Source organism: Cynara cardunculus, assembly GCF_001531365.2.
Source record: "Cynara cardunculus var. scolymus isolate 2C chromosome LG 13, CcrdV1, whole genome shotgun sequence".
NCBI classification, from domain to species: Eukaryota; Viridiplantae; Streptophyta; class Magnoliopsida; order Asterales; family Asteraceae; genus Cynara; species Cynara cardunculus.
The window spans coordinates 1385732-1402908 of NC_037540.1; the positions used below are offsets into that span (position 1 = coordinate 1385732).

The 17177-nt window shown below is 36.3% G+C and overlaps 1 protein-coding gene across 1 annotated transcript in view; it reads right to left on the reverse strand.

The window, feature by feature from the left end:
* The window catches only part of LOC112524196 (alpha-glucan water dikinase, chloroplastic-like), an 18073-nt gene extending 1800 nt beyond the window's left edge, over positions 1–16273 (reverse strand). Inside the window, exons 1-32 of the mRNA XM_025133922.1 lie at positions 15709–16273; positions 14327–14368; positions 14084–14184; positions 13915–13993; positions 13698–13789; positions 13459–13609; positions 12256–12489; positions 11682–12026; positions 11497–11604; positions 11279–11377; positions 9702–9839; positions 9501–9589; positions 8540–8674; positions 8157–8319; positions 7975–8064; positions 7703–7888; positions 7555–7617; positions 7388–7450; positions 7229–7288; positions 6871–7023; positions 6575–6658; positions 6174–6350; positions 5924–6030; positions 5551–5764; positions 5332–5435; positions 5062–5194; positions 4809–4934; positions 3232–3342; positions 3035–3133; positions 2504–2677; positions 1558–1650; positions 1073–1188 (exon numbers count right to left, since the gene is read on the reverse strand). Coding sequence (XP_024989690.1) covers positions 1073–1188; positions 1558–1650; positions 2504–2677; positions 3035–3133; positions 3232–3342; positions 4809–4934; positions 5062–5194; positions 5332–5435; positions 5551–5764; positions 5924–6030; positions 6174–6350; positions 6575–6658; positions 6871–7023; positions 7229–7288; positions 7388–7450; positions 7555–7617; positions 7703–7888; positions 7975–8064; positions 8157–8319; positions 8540–8674; positions 9501–9589; positions 9702–9839; positions 11279–11377; positions 11497–11604; positions 11682–12026; positions 12256–12489; positions 13459–13609; positions 13698–13789; positions 13915–13993; positions 14084–14184; positions 14327–14368; positions 15709–15981 — 4202 coding nt within the window. The 5' untranslated portion in view covers positions 15982–16273. The remainder of the gene's footprint in view (positions 1–1072; positions 1189–1557; positions 1651–2503; positions 2678–3034; positions 3134–3231; positions 3343–4808; positions 4935–5061; positions 5195–5331; positions 5436–5550; positions 5765–5923; positions 6031–6173; positions 6351–6574; positions 6659–6870; positions 7024–7228; positions 7289–7387; positions 7451–7554; positions 7618–7702; positions 7889–7974; positions 8065–8156; positions 8320–8539; positions 8675–9500; positions 9590–9701; positions 9840–11278; positions 11378–11496; positions 11605–11681; positions 12027–12255; positions 12490–13458; positions 13610–13697; positions 13790–13914; positions 13994–14083; positions 14185–14326; positions 14369–15708) is intronic.
* Between the last annotated feature and the right edge of the window lie 904 nt (positions 16274–17177).

Consider the following 17177-nt stretch of genomic DNA (forward strand, 5'->3'; position numbering starts at 1 on the left):
AAAAATACTTTATTAAATATATTAAATATTCTAATAATATAGTTAATGATAAAATTGAGTAGCTATTGGAGTTAGATTAATTTTTTAGAGATTTTAATTTTTAATACTTTGTTTAAAAAAAAGTTATAGCATAACACTCGGAGATGCTATTAAGTTGCAAGATGGAGCGCCTACATGATACGGACGGAATAATATCAGATCTAATTATCAAGATAATCATTAGCCGAGGGAAGTCTCAATGTACTTTTTTCATTTTCTTGCTACTTACTGTTGTTACCTTTTCGCTCACAACTTTTCACGGAAACATTCTGCTCCACCCTTTCACGGGAAGGCGAGGTATGTGTACATCCCCCGGTCCTACTTTCGAGTAGGATGTAACTCGGTTTGTTTGGTATAACCAAGAGAGGTTTCATATGCCTTTAAAAACTATAAGAATCGACTCTACATGGATATTAACAAGGGAGTTTGATTATTGGCCGTAGGACTGAAAGTTTATTTCTTTTCTTTTCGTGGGGGCAGGGGTAGTTGTGGCCAGGTACGGGTTTTAGCTCAAAACCTATGTATTCATTATGGTGTTTTGAGACCGATCCAATAACCTTCAAATCAACTTAAAACCATGATATAAGTTATTAGCAGCCTACAACTTAACGCTTACAAGGAAGGTCATGGTTCCAAGCCCAAACCAATAGGCTGAACCAATATTCTCCAAATTAACTTAAATGTGAAAACTATTAGTAGCCCACAACTTAAGGCTTAGAACGAGCTCATAGATCTCACCCTTTGTCCCATGTAAGATCAATTGTCATAGTAAGATAGTTGGGTGGGAGAGAAACAAGGATAAAGCATCCACCATGACAAATTGGTGACCAATTCCGTGTTTCAGATATGAAATCTAGATAACTGACTCCTAGATTCAAACTAAAGTGGATCTTATGGACGAAGCTCAAGACAAACACGTCTTAATGGTGATTATGGGGAAAATAGGGAATTTTAACTTGAACTTCACTCAAAAGGGAAATGTTGGAACTAATATGGACATCAAAATGTAAGAGTTAAGTAAGTAATACTTTACCTATCATAGAGTCCTGCACCAGCATAGCCTTCGAGATCTTCGCCATTAGAATCTGATCGGAAGATAATGGATCTTTTTATGAAAAGGCCAATGGGTTTGCTTGGGTAGCCTAAAACCTGCACAATCCAACAGGGTTATTGCCAAATGGATGTCTTACAATGATGGCATCAGTCAAACACCCACAATTCCAATCACAAGAACAAAAAATTGATATTCGCATGGTTGAGCAATTTCTTTGCACCCAAAGGGCGATGCTGGGATTTCGTTATATGATTCATGGATTATGTTTCAGCACAAAAATTGGCAGCATTTTTACAAATTTGAATTAGGCGATATCCAACAATAATATGTTGTATTGTGATCATCTGTTATCTTTATAAATGGACTTGAATAAGGCAATTGCATTTGTCCAATGGTTGTAAAAACAACTTTATTCCTAAAAAAATGCAACTCTGGGAACAGATTACAGCAAACATACTATGTACCTTAGGAGAATCAAGTTTGTCTTTCTTGACTATGAAACTCAACGCCCGACCTGGATAAGCTCCTACCAGAGTCTCCCCAAGACCCTTTACAACCTGTAGCATAACGGACAGTTATAGACCCATATTATGATTACCTAATCCTACGAAAAGTAAATGCAATGTTTCATGACGCAGTTTAATGCACGAGTTTCGACAAAAAAAATTAAAGTACCCTCTAGAATGACAAAATAAGGGAGTTTTCTATACCAAAATCATTCAAACTAATATATTGTAAGGGTTGATAATAGGTAAAGTGGTAATCATGAATTCACACTTTGCAAAAAGGGGAATTTTGCATTCATTGGGACAGAGCCTATTTCGGAATCAGCATGTTACAGCTCCAAGTTCTTAGCTATTGCACCCTATCCCAACAGATTTTCACAGAAATTTGTCATGATCTTGGAAGCAGAAGTTGTTCTCTTCATGTTGATATAATACAAATTTCTAGGTCAAATGATTTAGAGCAATCTCCAACACATTCTCCAAAATGGAGAATGGAACTTCAAAATCTCTAAAACAAAAATACATTCAACTCCAACAGATTCTCCATTTTGGAGATTACAAGATTGATTATATCATTAAAATATTCCTTTTATCTAATAAAATATTATCTCTCTGTAAATATTTATTTTCAAAATTTTCTATTGGTGGAATTATATTAAATAATATCTCTCTCGTTGTAATCATTTTTGGGGTGTTCTCCAAATTTGGAGATTTTTACACCCTCTCTCCTCTACTTTCTCCATTTTGGAGAAAGGTTTGGGGAATCTGTTGGAGATGCTCTTACGAGCAAGGTCTTCTCTAAGGTATACTAGCCAATGATACGGATAGTTACCGTATTTAAACATTGGTCAAGTGCATGAAGATGAATTTAAATACTTAAAAAAAATAAGTGAGATTAAATAACCTCGGCGTATATTTCTGATGAATCTCCTGAAGATGGATTCGTGGTATGAATTACAAAAGCGTAGTCGGCATTTATTATTTCTTGAACCAAGACAGCCATGCATAGGAGGTCATGATCTAGTTTCACTTTTCTCGTACTGAAGTATGCTCTTTCATTCCATTTCGAAGCCCAAACCTGGAAGATGACAACCAAATGTATTCCTCATGTATATTAGCGTGTGTAAATGAATTGATGGACAACCTTGGATTTTCTAAACCTAATGCTGGAGAAATGGTAGATCGGTTATCATAATAAGCAAAGTGGAAATTTTCTTTAGAAATGAAAGTGAGAATAAAAGCGATCACTCTGTGCAGCGTCCAGTTATCATGGTGTTCTCTACAACCAGAAGGATGGGTAATAAGTTCCCTTTTGGAGCTAACAGCAACATAAAAGCAGCTATAGGTATTTATCATTATAGGACCTCCCAACGGGGTTGGTTGGCCTAGGAAAGTTACTCCTGGCATCATAAATTAGGAACCATGCTCTTCTAACCTTCTTTATAGCAATCCATGCTTGTTCCCATCTCTGCTCACCTTCATCTCCAGGCCACGGCATATCAGAGCTTTGCATTTTGTTTTTAAGCTCTTGTACCTAAAAATAATGATCTGCATTATCAGTTTTTTTGCAATTTGAATTGAGAATTGTAAAACCAAAATCACCAGCGATGAAAGGATCGAAATGGAACTTACCAGATGGGGTGGTGCAGCAAGCTCCAAAACCGTCTTGCGGATCTCCACAAGGACATCAAAATCTCCTGCTACTAACTTTTTCTTCAATATTTGGAGCTTTTCTGACACCCCCTGCAAGTTTACTGTATTCTTATACAATCTTATGGCATTTTTATATAATAAAGCACCAAAATCGAAAAGGAAAAATGAAAGTAAAAATAAATGAGAATTGGAAGTATGGAAACCATGATGGACTCATGAGAAATTCTGGATAATATAAAACTGCAGGAACCGAAGTATCAAAAAGAGAGTAGAACAATTAACAGTCATACAAGCATGCATCATGGCCAAAAATGTGGTGCATTTGACCTGTCGCAAATCGCACAATTCAGTTGTTGGTTAATTTTAATCAAAGCATTGGGTCTTTCTAGTTAAAACTTACATTGAGACCATAGAGCTGTCATGTACCTAATACATTACACCAACAAAATCAACATAAAACCAAGGCTGAAACCTAATCTCATGTCTCACACCATAGCTAGTTTTCTGTTGATACCATGCTAGCCCTATGTACTGTGACCACTAGGAAAGGAGAAATGAGAAGTCAAATTAAGACATGAAATATCTAGATAAAAGAGAACTTGAGAGAGGTTTTACAGTTTGAGGAAGTTGCCAAAGAGAAACCATTAAGTTTAAATTCTCAAATCACCTAAATCATGCACATTTCCAAGTGGAAGTATCATGTCCAAATTATACCAGTTTCCGTATATTGAAGAGCTACAGCAACGAGACTTCATTCAAAACAAACTTTTGCTTGTAAACACATTTGGTTGATCTACTGAAATTAGAAGTTGCCAAATGGCCCTGGCATGTTCCCTTTACCTTCCCACTTTATTGGTCGAAACCTAAGAAACAAATAGGGTGTCTGATTATATTTTGTCAGAGTTTAGTCTCATCTAGGCTGATACTGCTTTCCAAAAATGTTCTTAACCCACCAACATATATGTTCCATGATTAGTGTCCACTAAGGGGCCGTTTACTAAACACTTACTTGGTAAGTGCTTAACACCATAAATTTCCTTATCGGATGAACATGAGAAGGGCCAAGAATCTTACCGGGTAAGAGCGATGAGAATGATGGAGAGTCTTACCCGGTAAGTGAGGATGGCGACTCTTACCCAGGCAAGCGCTTACCCAATAAATTGTTGCATTCGATATGTTTTGATGTACTAAAATCTTACGCATCAAAATAAATTATAGTGTTAACTCCTATTGGTAAGCGCTTACCGGGTAAGCATTTGGGCAAACTTGAAACAGTGTAATCAAATATGCATCTTTCATCAATGTAAATTCTGAAATGTTGGATTCTAGCTGATGAATAGAGGGAGTATCTAACTAACAAATCACCCACAAAGAAGCAAAAGCCTAAGTGTCCAAAATCGTTTCCCATGGACACCCATGTTATATTCTGAGAACAATGGCATCTCCTCTCAAAATATTCTTATTAAGTTGCAGGGGAGGATAGAGACCTTCATAATGACTACACAGAACACTGAAGTTGTCTCAACCATGAATATAAATTTACAAATATGGATTACCTTATTCAGTTCATCAGAAAGGACTTCCTCGAAAACTCCAAAAGGTAATGCGACTGATGTAGGAATGCCAACCCAAGATGGGACTTTTCCTTTGAGGTAGGCGATATTACGTGATTTAGCTCCAACCTTAAGAAGTTAAAAGAAAGTGAATTATAAAATATATATTGAAGATTGCAAGACACAACAAGGTGGAAAAATATATTGGAATTTGGAAAGTGAGAATATTGTAATGTAAATACAGTGTAAACCTAACCATTTCACTCGTGAACTCCTCAGACGATATGGCAAATTTACCAGCAAACTGCTTTTTGACCAATTTAATGCTTGGTGATGGACCAACTTCTTCTGAGTTATTTGATCCTCTTAGATCTCCCTCCTGCACCTCACTAACATCATATACACACAGGGCAGAGAGAGTGAGTTCTGCTAGCTATCATGCACTCTATTGAATTATGTACAACTAAGACTACTAGAAGATTAACATTGAGATTTAGCAAGCAGCAGGAAAGGAGTCAAGGACTACCTATAAGTTATATCAGCTGATGTAGGTTTTAGTTTCAACAATTTCCCCTCTTTGTCTTGAAGGTCGTCCAAAATGTTGGTGTCAAAACATGTTGCGAAGCAAACCTGCAACGGAAAATGCAAATCATCTTCAGAAGGCATACCTCAAAGGTAAGGTGTATTTCGTATCAATTTCTATATAATACTATGAGTAAATGATATTCCTGTATTAAATCAGTACTTTGCTGTTTCTTGCTCGAACGGAAACATGAGATAAAACATCTGGCATGTCAGGTGTTACTACCGCAACTGCACCATCAGGAATTTCCTCCTCTCCCCTCACGGACTTTGCCACTAAAATAGTTGGCAATGCATAAGATTCATTTTGAACAGAAAGTAACTCATCAACGACCACAATATATCCAATAGCTTCAACTGGGCTGATAACCTGCCAACTGTACGTGGGAAGGAAAGTTGCATTTAAAAGTTGTTTATGGTGGAATGACACCATTAGACATCATAAAGCTGCACATTTCATAAACTAGCATAAATCTGGAAATTTTGTAATTATAAATAACTAAGAATTTAATTAAAAACAAGGCAGTGAGATCAACCTCCCCAAATGAGCCACATTGCGAAGAATAGGGTCAAGTCGATTAACCAGTGATGATAAAGATGCAGCTGATCCCGCACGAATCATTTCTTCAGTGAATATGCTTACCTGCATGGATTATAAGAGCAAGTTAGATCAAGATAGTTGCATAGAATTGAAAAGGATGGAAATAACATAAACAGATCCTTATATTATATAGAACAACTTCCACATTCAAAAGAAGAAAAAAAGATCATGACACCATATCGTACCGCCCATTGGTCCAATCCAAGTCGTGACCCAAGGTACTCGGCAGAAGGTTGCAATAGTTGATGATACAGCTCTCCCTTGCTCGCAAGTGCAAGTCGGGTTCTATCAAGGACTGATTTTGCAAATAATGCCCAACTACCATCTCCAGTCTCCAACATGCTTATTGCTTGATTCCATCCCTTCAAAGCAAATATTGACAGAGGATTTTAGTCATTTAGTATTTTGAAGCAACAATCAGTAGTAACGAATGATCCCAAAAAGATTATTCACATACTAAATTATGACATCTGAAGACACAAACAATATAACTGGTCAAGAAAACAAGTTGGTTCAACAAGTTTACCATCCTCCTCTAACACAAAGAATGGGAGAACAATATGATTAGATAGGTTACAGAAATTACCTTTAAGCAATAGATCAGATCCTCGTTGTTGTCTGATGAGAGTATGAGGTTCTCGAGAAGAAGGGTGATTAAGTACATAACTCTCTGCCAAAACATTAAGGTCAACCTTAAGATATTTATGATGTACTTAAAAAACGACATCTTTAATTAACCACCAAATCAGAGGATAGAGGATGACAATCCTAATACACAACAAATGCATAAAGGGGTTTGTGTGACAAATATCGATGTGCTAACCGAATGGCGCAACACAGGAAGGAAAAATAGATACAAAACCTGCTGAAAATATGATTTACCTCTGGCTCAGCATTGTTCAACTCCTCATAGCTCCTTTCAATGGCTGTCCTTACAGTAGAATCCAGGGCAATGTCCAAAAAGAGGAGATCCTTCAAACGGTCATTTGGTTTAGACAGTAATGGCCTAAGTTCCTCACGTGCCTCTAGCAGTCCCTGGAGAAAAGAAATCATTACGTTTTTTGTTATGGCAAGAGAACAATACAGAATGGGCAAAGGGCCATTGGCCCAACGGTAACCGGTAACCCCACCTTTGTGGAGGTCAGGGGTTCAAGTCTCACCAAAGGTGAGAAGTGTGTGCGAGTTCAATTTGCCGTTAAAAAAAGTTAGGTACTGCAGCCTGAAAGAAACTTTTGAGCACCTCAAGAAGGGTTTCCACGTTCTTATCTTCAACATGCTCTAAAACAAATTGAAGCAGTTCCTGTTTGAAACCTTGTGAGTTGCACGGAAATCATGGAGTTCAAGAAATTTCTCCCTAAATGATTGACAATACTAAAGATTACAACCTAAAGATGATTACCGGAAATCCAGATGGCAGACCAGAAACAGGATTTATGTTCACCCCAACCATGAATCCTTGTCCCTGAAATTATGAAAAAATAACAAAAAATTGAGGTCCCTCTTTTCAACAGATTTAGAGTAAGAAATCTATCATGTTGAGAAATATGACCAAGATACTGGCATTACCTCAGATTTATAGCCCATACAGTTTGATATTGCAGACTCAAGATCTGCACCTGAATGAACTGCCTGCACAAGGTGAGAGTGCGACAAAAGATTTGAGAGCTTGCAGAAGATTGAGCTAAAAGACAAAATAGAAGAAAAGAGTCTGAACCTTCAATGTTCTCATGTAGCTCCCCAGATCATGCAAAAGGCTGTTCTTTTGGTCTCTCCTGAAGTTTGGCTCATGGTGAATGGCCCGATCATAACTTAAAAGTCGTTCTTTTGTTATTCCATTTGAATTCAGAGTGTTCCAGTAAACACTGATGTCAAAGTCACTTTTAATATAATCAATTAGTGCCTGCAACAAAGTGAGTAACAATGTGTCAACATTTTTGGCATATTACAAGTTTCAAAGAATTTAAATTAGCTTGGCATGCAATATACCTGACAGATCACTACATCATCAGGGCTCGTGTTATTATGCAGCTTCTGATGCCATTCTTCCATCATTCCGCCCGCACAATCATTATTTCTCTACAGTTGGCCAATAGGTGAACATTAGCTTCGACTGAAAGGAGATTTAAGAAAATTTAATGACAAGAACATGATATAGAGTTTTCTGCTACCTGGATAACCAAGATTTCGTCCCGTATGCGCTGCCCAACATCCCCTTCACCTCCACGCCCAACAGTTGACATGATCATTCTCAGAAGTTCACTATATTGTGGATAATCCACGTAAACATTCTGAAGCAAGTCTGTTAGCCTATCCTGAGCTCTGCTTATCTCACTGCACAAACATAAACATGAAGACCAGGCCAAAAATTAGGATGAGGCTTTGATCATGCATTTGAGTCAGAACAGCAACCAAGATGCTTGAGAAAAAATGTATTTTATGGGAGAACCAATTTTGTTATGTGCACAAGATACATCAGAACCAATGGAGTTGTAGCTGACAAGAGAGATGAACATAAATGAACTTGCAAACGATGATCATTTGCACGCCTTACCGTGGCTTTACATTGTAATTTTTATTCCAAATTAGCTGTCTTGTGGCCATAAACCGCATCCATACAAGAATTGCTGCAAGACCCAACTCACCAGTGTCCTTGGCTTCTTCCATCAAATCTGCTGCAATGTTAAACCTGAGGGGCAGGAAGAATTCATGACTAATTAAGTAACATATGAAAGGAGGATTCACAATGGAAGTATAGCTAAACCATGAATGCCGGTACGTCAGGTCACAGCAACTAGAGCCACATGGGGTAGAAATATGGCTCATCATGACACCTTAAAATCCTTCAAACGCTTTATAAAAATTTCCACTCAAACCTAGCAAATTGCTCAAGTTTCAAGCCCTAAGCATACACATATTATCTTTTCCCTCATTCTTGCCCTAAGAATCTATCAATTTTGCAGAATGTACAAATGCAGATGTAGAATCTCCCAAGGAACAACCTCATGAATGATGGTAATATAAAATATTAAAGAATATTCACAAAATATTTCATCAACCCTTTCCTATTCTATCAAAAAGCACACCGTTAAAGTGCCCTGCAAAAATCTTAGGCGAGTCTGTATTTTCTAGTGACTTGACCAGCTTATGCAGAAGAAGTTGTAAAACAACAGAGAACTATGGTGCCAATCCCTCATAACCTTAACTTTTGTGAGAGAGAATTGCATGTGTGTTCTCAGCCAATAAGAAGGGTACTCGAATTCATGGCTGAATCAGCAAGGCATAGAGTTTTAAAACTCTGCTGAAGTTTGTAGCTCCTTACACGCCACACTATTGACAAAGCAGCACAAGTCTTTCCAGATATCTCACAAGGGACAAGATCAAAGTATGTGGAATAGAACAGGATGATTTTTGAAGAACAGACCCTCTTATGTAAATGTAAATAATGAGATATCTAAAGTATGAATTAGAACTAGAATTAGAATCTCAACCGTTGAAATTAAAAGAGCACTAACCTATGCATAAAAGACTTTTGTGCCTCACTTTCCAGCCCTGCTATTTTATCCAATAAGGCCTTAGCAGTACCCTTCCCATCACTGGCATCCTTCACAAGGAAAAAAGACGACCACGGAAAAGGAAATATTGGAATAACTAAAATACATAAACGGACATAATGTAAACTATATTAATTCCTTAGAGAGAGAGAGAGAGAGAACCTTTATTGCCTTCTTGGGTCCAACGAATTCAACGTAAAAGTCTGAACCATTATTCTTGAGCCATTTTTTACCAGAAAAAAGAACAAATGGCATCCCCACAAAACTGCCCTCTCCAATTTCTATCTCTAACGACTGTATCTGTTATACACAATAATGCAGCCGTAATTGGAATGGTAATAATGATAGACCCTTTATTTCATCTAATAGCTTTCTAAAAAACGATTCATAAAATACTAGTTGGGTACCCGCTCAATACAGCGGAGGAGCTATGAATTTTAACGATTTTGAAGTTTTACTGGTTTTATAAGATAAGATTTAATGATGATATAGGTTATACTTGGTCTTTACATATTAATACAATTTGGATAAATAAGAGTTATGGTTCCAATTACATACTATCGATGAAAAAAATTGTATGACAGTTTAAAATTCAATATATTTAAAATCCAACATGTTTAAACGACTCCACAAATGTATTTGATTTACACCAAGAGCAAAGAACCAAGAAACTTGAGTTTTAAGATAAACACTCAAAAMYAATARAGWAAACTAYAAATTTGACAGATCATAAGCCATGAAAAGACAAAAAAAGATGGGTTTTAGAATGAAATTTCAACTGCTTACCCTCTTTTTTGTCCAGAAACTCAGATTAAGATTGAATTAATACATGTATATATATATTTCAAAAAAACCCAAAGAACATATTAATTCAAAACATATTATACAGTGCAATTTAGATAGCCTAACCCCAAAATATATTGTATATATAAATAAATAACTATAAAAGTATAAATCGTAAATATTAAAAATATTTTTTCACAGTATATATAATAATATAATTAAGTCAAAAACTATTCAATATTGGACTCATTTCGAAGGTATTAACGAGATGATTATAATGGTGTAACTTGTTAAAATAAAATTTTATTTTTTAAACATGTTTTAATTGATATAGATTATGTATGTTAATTTGATAAATGTTTAAAATGAATCATTTAGAAGTAAAAGACGTAAAATAAATTAATTAATTAATTATAGGGATATAAAATGTAAATTTAAAATTATAATTTTAAAAAAATTGGTTGCGAGAGGGTGAGTGTATGTGAGGAGAGGAGGGGGTGAAAAAGTAAAAAAATGAAAAAGTGAGTATAAAGGGTAGTATATATAATAATATAATTAAGTCAAAAACTATTTAATATTGGACTCATTTCGAATGTATTAACGAGATGATTATAACAGTGTAACTTGTTAAAATAAATTTTTATTTTTTAAACATGTTTTAATTGATATACGATTATGTATGTTAATTTGATAAAGGTTTAAAATGAATCATTTAGAAGTAAAGGACGTAAAGTAAATTAATTAATTAATTATATGGATATAAAATGTAAATTTAAAATTATAATTTTAAAAAAATCGGTTGCGAGAGGGTGAGTGTATGTGAGGAGAGGAGGGGGTGAAAAAGTAAAAAAATGAAAAAGTGAGTATAAAGGGTATTTTGGTCATTTAATATTTTAAGACTTTAAGACTTTTACTAAATTTGTTTAATAAGATAGTATAGATATATCTTGGCAGACCTTGTTAGCAGAATCATCAATAGAGAGAGTAGAAAACTGTGTGTCAGCAGCTCCAACTAAAGAAGTAGACCCTTGTGGTAACAAATTTTCAGGCGGTGCCTGCAATATGAACATCAATTGTATTACTCTCTTTAGGACGTGATGGATGTGCTCAAGTAGAGAACTTTATCATAATCTGTTTAAGGCAACATGAACCAGATAGAAATGTAGAAACTTGCCAGCCACTCCCCAGCTTTCTTTGACAATGCCCAGTGAAGGGTGAGTGGCTCCTTCATGCCTGTAGCCAAATGAACTCTTATCTTACTAGAAGCCTTTGTTACAAGTACCTACAACATACAAACGTTTTAGACATCATGCAATTACTTTCCTGCAGAAGAACACCAAATAAGCAAGGTGATCCTACCGAAAGCTCCTCGTCAACAAGTCTGTACGTCTTTTTGCTAAGAACATTTATGCCTTTTTGTTCCTCTATGGCATTGGTGTAAAGTTCTACTGCAGACAAAGTTTTTGGTTTCATGGAGACTTCTTCCTCTACAGATTTTACAGAAACTGGAATATGTTTGTTGAGAAGTTGCATGAGGTCTCTCTTCTTCCGCTGAATCCTATGATTGAAGTTATGTTTTTTCTCCGGCGGCTTTTGAACCTTAGTTTGTATCTCTCCTTTGGTAATTCTTTTCCTTATGTCGTCAAGAGAAGTTCCCTTATCCACTTCCTTCTGCAAATCTTTTCTTGCTTCTTCAAATTCTATCTGTTACAAAAGCATATAATCAGTTAAAAGTACAAAAAACATCATGGAGTACATGGTAAGTAGCAAGGGTGGCCCTCTCCTGCTTATTTTAGGACCCCAGATGGTGAAACCCACATAAAGGCCTTAGTTATTTTATCGGAGCCAACATCAACGGATATGAAATGCATCTATTCACCATCAGATTTGAGAAAATACAAGTGCAATAGAAAAAGTTTGTATGGAGATTTACAAGCTGTTGATCTGCAGAAAAGTTTGGTTTCCCTGCTTTCTCCCAACGTATATAAGCTTGTATTTGTGCAAGATCATCAGGTATGTCGCTCTTTCTTGTGGAACTTGGGTCCAAGACGCCAGTTTGTTCTGAAGTTGTACCATCTTTTTTGGTTAGCCTTGCTCTTATGTCCTCTATGGAACTACCCCTAGCAATTTCCTCGTATAGTTCCGCACGAGCTGCTTCATATTCAACCTGTGATTTTTTCAACTACTTCAGTACCATGAATAGCCAAATGCGAATCAGGTATTGAAGATTCGGCAAGGGTATATAAACACCATATACTAGTTCTGCTGGCTAGCTAGCCTAGCTTGAACCTCTAAGATCATGTTATGAAAATTTTAAAATATTTTATGCGAAGTTAATGGAATAATTCTATCATTGCACCATATGAGACATCTTTCACACTACACAGGCTATTGCTCTTCAACAGATAAAGCCAGCCATGCAGCTTTATGCAATATTATCCCATTTAGTACATGTTTTAGCAGGGAAGGAATCAAGGATGTTATGAAGAAAACAGCCTTCCCGCATCAACAGTTTGATATATTCACCAAGTTAAGGTAAAGACCCTTTCCACCCCTGTTCCGGCCTAGTGAAATTGTTGTGTTCTTCCGTTCGTTGATTCTTTGTGTGTCTATATGCTAGTACTTGTTACCACCTGCCACAATCTGTTCCAGTCTTTGTTGATCTAATCCTAGATGTCATCGGGTGTAAATCCTAGTTTGCATAGGAGGTCTCTAACCAGATCCAACTCCAATGGAAGACCCATATCAACTTATTCTGAGGCAAGTTGATGATAGATATCTCTCCATCTTTAGGAGTATTGATAGATAGTAGTTCAGTTAGGTTTCTGTCATGTTCACGTCGTTGTGCTATTTTTGATCCACAAGGCACAAGCCCATCTTGTACATAATATGAGTGGTTTTCCCTTGGTAGCAAGACATTTCTAACCCTATAGCTTTAAACCAATCACAACTTTATTTATTTAGTGAGTAGAATAATTATATGCTTCAAACATTCATCTTGAATTGCATTATGTCCCACTTCTCAACTGGCATTCGTTTGACCAGTTCACACACATGTTGTATGTAAGCTATTCTCTGAATCTGCATCAAGTAGATCAATAAAGACAACATACAAGATCTGTGAAACTTTACTTGCCTTCTCCTGTTCTGGGGTGTACATTTGTTTTCCCTTCTTCTCCCATCTCAAAAATGCTTGAACTTGTACAAGGTCTTCAGGAACTACATCTGAGACTGGCTTTTCCCTTGAAGGCAGCTTAACGTGGAAGTTTTGGCCATTATTTCTGTACCTAAATGGGGATGGGACGGAGGCATGGAGATTGACAAAAAGTTGAATAAGCACTTCAACACCAACAAATCTCAAAAAGACAGGCTTACCATTTATTCTTCCCTTCATCTACTATTAGGAACTCTAAAGCTTGAATCGAAGGATCGTCAATCTCTACTTTCAGGAATAAGTTGGAACCAGACTAGGAGAAAAAAATGAATAGACATAAGTTAGTTGGTTTTTACACCAACAGGAACAAGAAATTGTCCTCATGCAGTATATCGACTAGGCTCCAAAAATGAATTTCACGTTTTAACAGTAATTTACTTTTACAAAGGGAGTTCTAAGAGCCCTCTCCTTGTATACTTTAGTCCCTTCAGGACGGTGACCGGGAAGTACCCATTTCCTGGAGAAATGACGGAAAAAATCTTGTCAAGGTGTAAACAAATGCTAGACCTAGTAGAATCACATATATTTATCACAAATCACCACTTACTCCTTTTTATTTTGTAGACCACCCCAATGTAGATATAGATTGTCTCTACTGTTAGCGACCTGAATCTCTACCAGCGGAATAGAAGAGACTTTAACATCGACCTGTAACCAAAAATATGTACTGCTTTTTAGTTGATAGAATTCAATTAAAGTTTTATAATCGAATTCCCAAGGAATTCAAAAAGTGCCTCCTTCAAGCATTCAGATAGCCACATGAACATCTCAGATCTTAGTCCATAGATACCTGCATCTCAATATCTCCTCCCAAGATGTACTTTTCTCCCAGCTGCTTCAAGGAGAGAAAAAGAGTATTAAACCATGTATGGAATTAGCGTTTACAAGCCACAAGACAAAATATATCTAGAGTGATAGTGGCTGTACAAGTGGCTTTGACTTGAATAATTCTGCTTGGAAACTCGGATGCATATCAAGAATCTAGGAGGCTGAATCCAACAATAATAATGCTCATTTGGACGGAGCGAATTGTAAGGGCATAGTTTAGAGCTTGTTCTAAGATTATGTCTGCTGCATTTTCTTCATCTCCACCAACAGTACACAAACATTATCACCTTTGATGCAAAGTTACACTTCAAGACGATTCGATGTTAACTACATGTATGGCTTTTGAGTAGGGATAAGGATGTTACAAACTTAAGGCAAACGTTAAGGCAACTTACCCTCTCGTGTATATTTTGCTACCAAAAGATAAACAGACTATTCTGATTTACCTTGAATCCATCCTACTGAACCCTTTTACCAATCCAAAATGTCTAATCTCCTAAAGTAAGCTAATTACAACACATAACCGGTTGAACCTAGCAAAATAAGAAACATATTTCTTCTGACCCATAACAGAGGCTGCCGTTTCAATATCATATCTTTTATGGGAAGTCTGACTTTTAAACACCGCATTTCAGGATGGTTTTGACATGCATGTCTGACATGGATGGTCGTAGGTACTTGGTCCTTATGTTTCCTTCTTTCATATGGATATGTTATATCCAGGGAAACAAGCCGGGCTCTTTTATGAACTACTATAAAGAAAATGTTTGCTATCTGTGTCTTTACTTTACGTGAGCAATGCTAAATTTATCATAGATTAATATGTCAGCAAAGAAAGAATATCAAATAATTTTGTATCAGCAAGCAGTGAATGACACGTTTCTAGCAAATCACTGAAAGATCTTTACTGTACATTTTATGATTATAAAATATGTACTCAAACAAAAATGAAAAAAAATTGGATAACAAAAGCACATATTTCCATCTATAGCAGCATATTCAATTATTCATTATGTAAGACGAATGCAACACATATAATCAAAAGATAAGCATTAATTACCAGTGGCCTTTTGGCATTTGTATCTAACCGAGTTTTGGACTTGTGGGTTCAAGACTCAATGCCCTATGATACATGTATAATTGTATTTTAATTGTTTAAGCTTTGCAAAAAAAATCGCACATAACCAAAAGATAAGCATTAAATTATCCATGAAGCTTAATTAAAAAGGGGATAACAGTGCACTATAAGAAGCCATGATTATATAAAATTACAGCTAGAATCCATTGGAAGTAACCTAGAATCCTTGAGTTGATCTTACGAATAATGAAGTGATAAAAGAGTACCTCGGAAGTCTGATCGGTGGTTAAAACCGCTTGAACAAGACCAGAAACAACTACTCGGTTATCCCGCAATCCTGATTTCCGCACCTTCAGTCTATGACCACGGAAATCGCTCGATAATAAAGAGGACAAAGCCGACGACGATGACTTCCGTATCTGAGAAGTCACTTGAGCTTGAAACAAAGTATTTCCGGCAATGCACGTAGTAGAATTTTTCTGACTTTGATGCTTTAAAACCGTCGGTGGAAGCAAACAGTGCCCTATTGAATTGCTCATATTCCTATCTTCCTTTTATCGATTCAATGTCACTATCCAACAAAACCTCGGCACAGAGCAAGAATCAGTACCATGACTATAAGTACTTTCACACATCACAAGCTTCACAAACAAAGAATTCGCTCAAAATACACACTGTCTCTGTTCATTTCACATACATACATTGATCAATCAAGAAGAACAACAACATTAACGTGAAATTAACAAAAACAACACGAAAGTTCAAGTTTAATTGGATGAACGACTGCTAAATGCTCGAATTCAGCAACGAATTATGTCTGAAGTTAGATGAAATCTTACCTTTTGATCAGAACTATAGGGATATGCAACGTGTATATCTCGAAAACAGATATGGGTGATGGACGTTGAAGAGGGTGGAGAGGAGTACTATTTAGTAGAGTGCGGTTAGGAGGAGCTTCGAAATTTGGGGGAAAAAAAGACTTCCAAAGTCAATATATCAACAAAAGCCCTTGTATTTATGTTAATTAACTTAAAGCACCTTCATGTTTTGGATATTTTCAAAATGGTCCCTGTTGTTGTGTTACTTGTTCCATAAATAGACATGTTCAATGCATTTGCCACCAAGGACAAGTCCTTTTTATGGTGTTTTATTTTCAATACTATGTGGATCTTGAATGCATCATGGTCTTGATGAATTTATCTGTTTCTCTTGAAGATGATGACAAAACTGGGTTTTTGTTCTTCGTAAAACCTTATTCTCCATTTCCTCCATGGGATGGGGATGTGATGTAAAAAATGACTATGAGTAAATGAGACACGTGATAAGATGTTAAAAGCATTGTGAATATGATTTGGAAGATAATAACAGATAAAACTGAACATACCCTAAAAATATCACTAAAAAAACAAGGGGTATGGAATAGTAAGATACATGCATATCATATAAGCTTACACTCGTAGGGATAAAAAGATGGTTTCTATAACTAGGGGCAGATCCAGTTTTTGAGCATTGGAGGAAAAGACCCCCAGTCAAAAACCAAAAACCTTTGTTGACTAACTTAAATTTTTTATTTTCACTCCCGTCTTACATGGTTTTCCCCCAATCCCATATGACCATATGCTTCCCTCCCCCAAGTCTCATCCAACATATCTCCACCCCATTAATTTCCTGAATCCGCCATTGTCTATAACCACCCCCAACTTGCAAAACTTTAAAATAAGAAAAGATATAATGG